Source organism: Triticum dicoccoides, chromosome 5B (genome assembly GCF_002162155.2).
Source record: "Triticum dicoccoides isolate Atlit2015 ecotype Zavitan chromosome 5B, WEW_v2.0, whole genome shotgun sequence".
NCBI lineage: Eukaryota > Viridiplantae > Streptophyta > Magnoliopsida > Poales > Poaceae > Triticum > Triticum dicoccoides.
The window spans coordinates 707,857,907-707,866,220 of record NC_041389.1 but is presented as its reverse complement, the minus strand read 5'-3'; the positions used below and the strand labels follow the sequence as shown (position 1 = coordinate 707,866,220).

The following is an 8,314-nucleotide window of genomic DNA, read 5'->3' as shown; positions in this document are numbered from 1 at the left end:
AATAACTTCCTGAGCTTTGGGACATCCATGACATCAAAGTCAAGCATTTTTATGGCTGTACCAGAGAGGTCCAACTCATCCAGATTGGCTAACGCACGCAAGAATATGCTCTGCAATCGACCACAGCCAACCAGAGATATTTTTGTCACCTTGGCTTCTTTGATTGCAGTTGCACGAGACTTTGGTCGAAATTCCTTTTTTGGTAATTCTATGAGATGTGCCCAGTTCTCTGTTGGGCCATAACCATCGAAGCTAAAAGTCTCAAGCAGTGGAAGAGCTCCTTCAAGTGCTATGGTCCCCAAGTTGGAACAACCATCAAGAACAAGCATCTTCAGGCTTGCCGCTGGTGACACTGCAGGCAATGATGTCATTCCTGTATTGCCGGACAAGTCAAGGAGCTCCAGATTGATCATTTCCAAGGAAGAGCAATTGTTTACTGTGATCACATCTAAAGATTCGGTTAGTCGGAGCTTGTGAACATTTTGTAATGTTTTCCATGCATGACTTATATTCCTCCATGAGACTCCTTTTGTATTTAGCTCCCTTAGATTGGGCATCCGTTCAATCATCTGCTGTCGCAAGGCATAATCTGTGTAACGCAAGTCAAGCACTAACAGATTAGGAAAACTTGTTACCCCACCTTGCTCCTTCCCAGTGTTTGCACAATGGTCAAGCCAAAGGAACCTTAGGTTGTTGCAGGATTTGAAAGGAGGAAATGCAAAATCAAAGCTGCACTTGCAGAGTTTTAGTACACGGAGGTTGCTGGCTAGTTGAAACAAATCATTCGGTAGTTCTAGCAGATCACCTCCCTTAAATGTTAAGAAATAGGATGATGCATCAACAGGAACAGCAGAGGTACTATGTCCTCCTTGTTAGTTTGATGCAATTGACTTCCAGCGTTGGTAGGGTTTTATTTGTTCGTCCAACCATTCCGTTGTATCTGAAAAATGGCGCAATTGCCCTATCACTCCATATAATGTGTTGCCAACCTCCCAAGATCTATCCCCTTGAAGGATTCCGTCACATATCCAGTAGTTGCAAGCATGAGTAGCCCAGCCATAGTCAACACCGTCAGAGTTTCCATGTAGTTTTTCTATCAGGAATAGTGAGTACATGAAGCAATCCACAACGGTTGCTGGGTTGATGTCATCCATTCCAGTGTAACTGGTCACCACCTTAACAGCTTCTTTGTGCAAGAAATAAAGTACTTGTTGCCAGTTATCTATGCCTTCACTGGAATACATCTTTATATCGACAAAACTGGATACCAACTTTTGGTGTTTTGGTGAGACCTGAAATCTTCCATGATTGGTCCATAAAAGCTTGCCTTTACCAAAAGGTCCAAATATAGGAACGCCTGACTCTGCCAAATCAACATCTGCATCTCCCCCATAATGAAGAACTAATAGAAATTTGTCATTGATTAGAGATTCATGGATCTCACTTGCTATGCTTGTTATCTCTGCTCTAGAACTGTCATCTACTCCTCTGAAATCATCGTCCTCGTCTTGCTTATCAAAAATAGGCATTAAATGCCCAAGGTTCAATTCTGCCGCTATTCGACGCTGCACCGTCCTTCTATTTTTCCACATAGAGCAGTCGACATGGAGAATTTTACCAAATTTCAGCTTTGTGTCTGGATCACTTATTTTGGACTTGAGGTGTTCTGCTGTAGCTCTAAGAACGGCAGATGCTCCCAGACCGTCGCCACACCAGCCACGAAACATGAATGCTTTTATTTTTCCTTCTTTGGTACCATCATCATGATGCAGAAGATCAATCAGTTGCTTGACGGCGTCATCAAGATCATTTACGAGCTGTAGTAATTAACGACTGTTAGATACAGTATGACTGCCAAATGAGTACACATACTGACAATATAATGCTCTGGGGTCCACTTGAGTACAACCCCCTTATATAATTAAATGGGTCTGTCTAGAACTCAGTCGACTAAGACTTAACAAAGTCTTAGTCGAGTGACATTATCGTAGTTGTTTTGCTGCAAGCGGCACGGCTAGATGCTAGAACCAATGATGAAAAATGTTGCGACAGTTTTGCAAGCAATGACAATTGATGCTGCAACCGGTGTGACTAAAATGCTACAACCGTCAACGACGGATGTTACAACCGGTGAGACGTTGTGCTACAATCGATGAGAGACAACAAGCTACAACCAACAAGACGGATGCTGCAACCGGTAGGAAAAAAGTTGCAAACGTTGGGACAAAATGTTGCATGGTCGACTGAGACTTGGTTAAATATCAGTCGACTGATTTTTAGCAAGCCCGTAAGTAAATAAGTGGTGGAGATTAAAACATACCCAGTTCAATAGTGAGGGCATGATGGTCAAATAAATAAAAACCTTCTGAAACACCATACCAATCAATTTATTATGAATCAACTTTATAAAACCCCACTTTATATGGATATATAGCCGAGGCCCAAGTTCTCATCGACTTAAATGTAGGGACGTGATGCCCGGGCGGTCTCAGGCGAATGCAACGAGCGGCAGTGGCCGACGACGGGAGGCACACGCACAGACACCACACAACGACTCGGCTCGCAGCAGGGAGGGCCAAGGCGCATGCATGGTTCGGCATGGCTGTGCAGCAACAACGGTCCTGGCACTGGCAGTGCATGCAGCAGGGCGTCGGGCGATGCGCAGGCCGGCGGTGTGACTGTGTGAGGCTGCAGTTTGTATGGACGGCGGGACCTCGGTCAAAGGGGGTGTGCCGTGTGCGTGCTTGACTGCGCGGGCACGGCGGTGTGGGCACACGTGGACAGGGTGGCAATTGTGGCAAGCACAGAAGCAGCGATGGCTGGCGGCGTGCTCACGACAGCAACTGTGGTTGTCTACGGACGGCGGCTCGGCGCGGCACGAGGGGCAACGACTAGTGGCACGATGACGGTGGCGCAAGTAGCACGCAGCATTACCTCCATGGCCAGCAGAGCCGCAGCGGTACAGGCGTACAGCTATGGTGGCGCTCGGAGATGCAGGTGTACAACTCGCGAAACTTTTTTTTTCCCGTGCGGACGGCTAATCGGCTATATGAGTAAAAATATTTGTTGCGAACGAGTACCAGCGTTGGTATATATGGGCTTACATTACAGTTGGATCGCCAGGCGTTAGTATATATAGCTTAATATGGATTAGCAAATGAATTAATCTCAAAAGACAAAATTAGCCTTATAACTTTTGAAATGGGTGTGCGATTAATAGTACTAGCTATTTTCCAAAATTAATCAACTAAAACAACAAATGTCTCGTGTTGCAATCTTTGATTATCAGGTCAGTGTAGACATGTGTCTAGTTTACAAGTTTAGCTAGTGTGGAACTAATATATTAATGAAAAAACATAACCGGTTCATATATTCTTGCTCGGTACAATTATTGTTTTCCAAACAAAAATATAACCATTGTTAGTACTAGTATTCCCATAGGTTGCGGCAGTCCAAAACTGTTTTTTTTTTTGGAGCAGCAGTCCAAAACTATTGAACCGCTAGGCAGCTTTCCGCACCTGAACATCATTGCTCAAGTAACGAGACTGCAAGGGTGCGGTTAACCGCGAGGAGAGGTAGTCACACCAGGTTGACGGTCTCGGTCCAAATACACAAGTTTGGGAGGGTTCATAATCTAACAACAATATCATGAGTGAGTTTATTAAGGAGAGAAGAGGTACCAACCAGAGTACATTGAGGTGGTTTAGCAGCCATTTTGAAGCTCCACAGGAAAACTAATAACTACCCGCAGCAAAAGAAAACCATGACTGTGTGTGCTTCTAATACATTGGCCGCAGATTAATTTCTTCACTACCTACAAAAGTTAGATGCTCATCTAATTCACAGTCTGGCATCACAGAAATATGTATGACAAAACAAGCTTGTATATGTACATACGAGATGTAGTCGTAGTATCCAGATATCAAGTCAAGGAGCAGCCAAGAAGTTTTGCGGAGAAAAGAGAAGTTGCCCCAAAGAAATCCAGTCCCGGATCACTCGAAATGGAAAAGTAAACCCACTTGGTCTTCGTAGATGGTGAAAGAGCTCAGGAACGGCAGAATGAACTGCAAGATCGAGCAGTGATATCAGTCGATAATCAGGTGTATGATAATGGTGGGTGCTTTTGCCAAAGACAGAAAAAAAAACATATGACAATACGATCTACTCCCTCCGTTCCTAAATACTTGTCTTTCTAGACATTTCAAATGACTACTACATACGGATGTATGTAGACAATATTTTAGAGTGTAGATTCACTCATTTTGCTCCGTATGTAGTCATTTGTTGAAATGCCTAGAAAGACAAGTATTTAGGAACGGAGGGAGTAGTATGTTGGCACACAATATGCATTGTAAATCATGTCTAGTATAAAAAAAACTGACGTTGAACCAGAATTAGTGAGTTGCTGAGTTAGTATAGAAAGAATATTCGAAGAAAAAAAAACAGGTTCTCCATATGTAAATCATGTCTAAAACGTCAACTTTTCTGATACCGGAGAGTAATAATACCTCTAGAGCCGCAGGCGGATCAATTCAAGGAGTGAAGAAGAGTTGCACATAAAAATAAAGTTATCTCCAAAAAAATCCATTATTCCAAATGCAGCTCACTCCATCATCTCTCTCAAATAAAAACTAACACCACAGCAGTACAAGAAATCCATGAGAAAAACATGTCTAACCCATCGGCCGTAGATTTGCGCACTCGCTGCAATATAACAAAAGGCTGATTAGCTGCTTAAATTTCTGATCTGACACCGCAAAAACCTATGCGAAAACAAACTTATATACATGATGCAAACCGTTCTTAGTCGAAGCCATCCATCCTCTAGTCCAAGGTGAAGATGTATCACTTAATCATCTGGTTTAGCTGGAGACGAAAGAAGTTTTCGCTTGCGCGTAGCTGGCAGAGCTCGGCAACAGAGTGTAGTGCAAGTTGGGGGGCAATTAGCATGTGTTCTGGCAGATGGCGCAGTGGTGATGGTATGAGCTTCTTGTTTTGCCCCACTTTGCTTTTGTGTTTTCCCCAAAGCACATTGTTCCTTGCTTGCAGTTGCAGATAATGTCACTCATTCATGATCTGTTTCGCGGGCTTTTTCTTTAGTTCTTTCTAGCACTGTACTGTACTTTGCTTTCCCTAAAGAAAAAGCATTGCCCTCTGTCTCTTCAAGCATAGATGCAGAGAGAGAGAGAGACTATTTTGCAAGTTGCCGTGTGTTCGACATTTGGACACTGGAGATCATATTATCCACTACATATTTAGGGTCACCCGTGCAGAAGAGAAAAAAGAAAAGAAAAGAAGCATAGCTAGACAGATGAACATACATCACAGGAATCTGTGCATTTGGTTCAGTAAATACGGTTTTGCAGTTTATACTTAATTTGATTTATCACTACTGTGTTGTGTTATTGTGTACTAGTGGTAGTAGCTAGTAAAACACTAGAGGCAAACAAGTTAACAGAACAACCGGCAGTGGCTGCTATGCAATCCGCGGTTCCGCGCGACACAATTCTAGCAAAAACACAAGCAGAACCAAACGTCTGCAAGCTTTGCTGCCAATGTCGGTGTTAGGGCTCTCAGGAATCTGAACCTCATACATTTCGAAACCTTGGTTACATGGTGGTGGAAGGGTATGGCCATCTGATGATCTGAACAAGTGAGAACACAAAATAATCAGAGTGTGTACCGTGCAGCACTAGCAGAAGAGCGGCAGGCAATTTTGTTCTCACCTGCAGGCAGCAGGCAGATCGCCGAGCAGCACCCACCCCGATCGGCGAGTAAGGTCATGCTTCGGAGGAGCGAGGGGCTAGCGACCTAGTCGGCGGCGGCTCGCCACCGCCGCCTGCTCTCTCTGTGGTGGGCTGGTGGGCTGTACAACAGCACCAGCCACGGTTTGCAGTGGGCCGGGCTGGGCTTTCCTCGAATCGATAATCTCGCTTCAACCGGAAATTTTCGAATAAAAATCGAAATCACCCCTCAAAAAGGGAACAAAATCACCAAGAAATAGAAAGGAGAACAAAATCGATTTTATACCCAAAAAAACCCGACCGTTGTATGGTCTTTATAATAGATTCTATATATATGCCATACTGTAAAACCCTGAATGAACCAACAAAAAATACTCACTATGATTTTTCTTGGCATGTTTTCTTTTTCGGTTCGGTTCTAAAATGCACAGATTTAAAGGCATGTTTTCCTTTTTGGTTCGGTTCTAAAATGCACAGATTAAAAGGCATGTTTTCTTTTTTGGTTCGGTTCTAAAATGCACAGATTCAAAGGCACATTTTCTTTTTTGGTTCGGTTCTAAAATGGGCAGATTCAAGCACAGCAGACGAAAGCTATATTGCCACTGGGGATATAAAAGCTCAAATGCTCAATTGGCAGCTATAATCCTCACTGACTGACTTGTGTACTCTACTTGGAAACTACATGCTGCAACACAACTTCAGTGAGCACAACAAATTCCGACAAATATCTGCTGACTACAATGCTTGGTGCATCCATCGCGCAACGCGGTCACGACTGACAACCCCTTCTGGGTCTGGCTACTGCTTGTACAAGGTTCCCTAAAGATTACCGGTTTTTAGAAAGATACAACAACCCAAATTATACATCCGTCTCTCTGGCGGTTCGAAATTAAATGACACATGAGTGTACCACGACAACAAAGGATTCCGAATTTCAGATATCCTTTCGAGCACTTGATCGCCTGTTTTCTGTGGGAACGCTTCAGTTGGCACGCTCCGCGTTAGGAAAGAAGTGCATCGCGAGGGAAGTCGCGCTGGCCACCTTCTGACGGAGGTTGAACTTAGTTGCGATGAATGGCCGGACATCTTCCACCCCAACCAGACTTTCCAAGAACGGCAGCAGTGCTAGTAGCTCCTTGTCGTTTGGGTCGTCGAACCAGCTCTCGATCGGTATGCCGTTGTCTAGTTGGAACCCAAAGGCCTGAAAGCAAGAATATATATATTATAAAAGACCTCTTGATTCATTGCTTACATGTGTGTTTGTAGTACTGGCACAGAATAAAGGGGAAACTCATTGCTACACAAAAAAGAATGAAGAAATAGTAACTTATGAGTATCTCATTGCACAGCAGGAAGGAATTAACTACACCATGATACTGCTGCTTACTACTGAGGAACCACAACAGGAACGCTGCTCAGCAAAGGGATGATCAAGTTTCTTTCTGGGGCACTCAATCCCAGTGAAAAAGTAAAGTGGAAGGTTATATTCCAACTGAAAATGCTTCACAAGTAATAGTAAGGTGAAAGGTTCAAAACTGAAGGAAATTGGCACTGGCCAGTAAGATAGTTTTTACGGATAGGCCATTCATGTTGCTATTTCAGAACAACCAAGAAGAGTCAGACCAAAACATCATGACCATAAACCAGGATAAAATTGAGTTCTAATGGAGGCCAGTGCTAATAAAATCATTAAGACTACTAGATTGGCTCCAATAGCATTCCGGAAAATTTCAAACAGGAAAAAGAACTACTCCATATAACTAACGTGTATGGTTTAACAAATACCTGCGGAGAATTGTCAACTATGACAACACGAGACAAGTCACGCCCAAGAACAGATAGATCCTTCAAGTAGTTGCCCTCCACATAGACACAAGACTCACGATACACTCGATGACGGAACAACCTTCTTTTGGGATCAAGAACATTAAGTAGTTGTTCTGCATAGATACTTTGACTAGCCGTGAAGATGATTATCTCAAACATGCTGGCTACTCTCTCCAGGAAATCTTTCAGATATGGACGGCACCGTACATAGATTGTGTGATCTCTGAGATTAAAATGAACTGGGAAAGTGAAATCAGAATCTTCACATGGCTCAAGAGTAGAATGCACCAGTGTCTCTGCATGAAATTATGGAAATAGCTTCAGGTTAGGTTAACACTGAATTCATAATGAACGGAGAACACCATGGTTACAAATAAGAACTGACACCAGATATAATTCCACTTGATCCAACAAGTAGAAAGACGTAACCAAAAAGACCAGAGATTGGTGCACAGCCACAAAATTCCACTTGGCTAACATTAAGTAACAAGTTTATAGTTATGTGAATAGTACATAAATAAATAAAAAATGAACATAGTACATAAAAAATGATGATCATTTTGCAGTACCCATAAGACTAACAAACATGTGCAATCATGTTCAACAGAAACTTATAATTGCACAAACAGCATGCTTCATGGGTTTCTATAGGTTTCAAGTTCAAACCCAGATCCTTTGCTTCTCTCCCCAAAAAAAACTATTTTGGCCCCTGTAAATAAAAATGCTGCAGTACCTTGGCAGTA

General features: G+C 43.0%; 1 protein-coding gene and 1 long non-coding RNA gene across 4 annotated transcripts in view; both read right to left on the bottom strand.

The window, feature by feature from the left end:
* Window positions 1-1,351: 1,351 nt before the first annotated feature.
* Window positions 1,352-4,690, bottom strand: LOC119306781. Its single transcript, XR_005149036.1, has 4 exons — window positions 4,509-4,690; window positions 3,898-4,064; window positions 3,685-3,814; window positions 1,352-1,817 (listed from the first exon to the last, which is right to left on the bottom strand). It is a non-coding gene; the product is annotated as an uncharacterized LOC119306781 (long non-coding RNA).
* Window positions 4,691-6,353: 1,663 nt separating this feature from the next.
* LOC119312838 (CTD small phosphatase-like protein 2) overlaps window positions 6,354-8,314 on the bottom strand; it is a 6,010-nt gene continuing 4,049 nt past the window's right edge. For all 3 annotated transcript variants that reach the window (XM_037588604.1, XM_037588606.1, XM_037588605.1), the window contains 2 exons: window positions 7,530-7,867; window positions 6,354-6,945 (listed from right to left, as the gene is read on the bottom strand). In XM_037588604.1, the coding sequence (XP_037444501.1) occupies window positions 6,727-6,945; window positions 7,530-7,867 (557 nt within the window). In that variant the 3' untranslated portion in view covers window positions 6,354-6,726. The remainder of the gene's footprint in view (window positions 6,946-7,529; window positions 7,868-8,314) is intronic.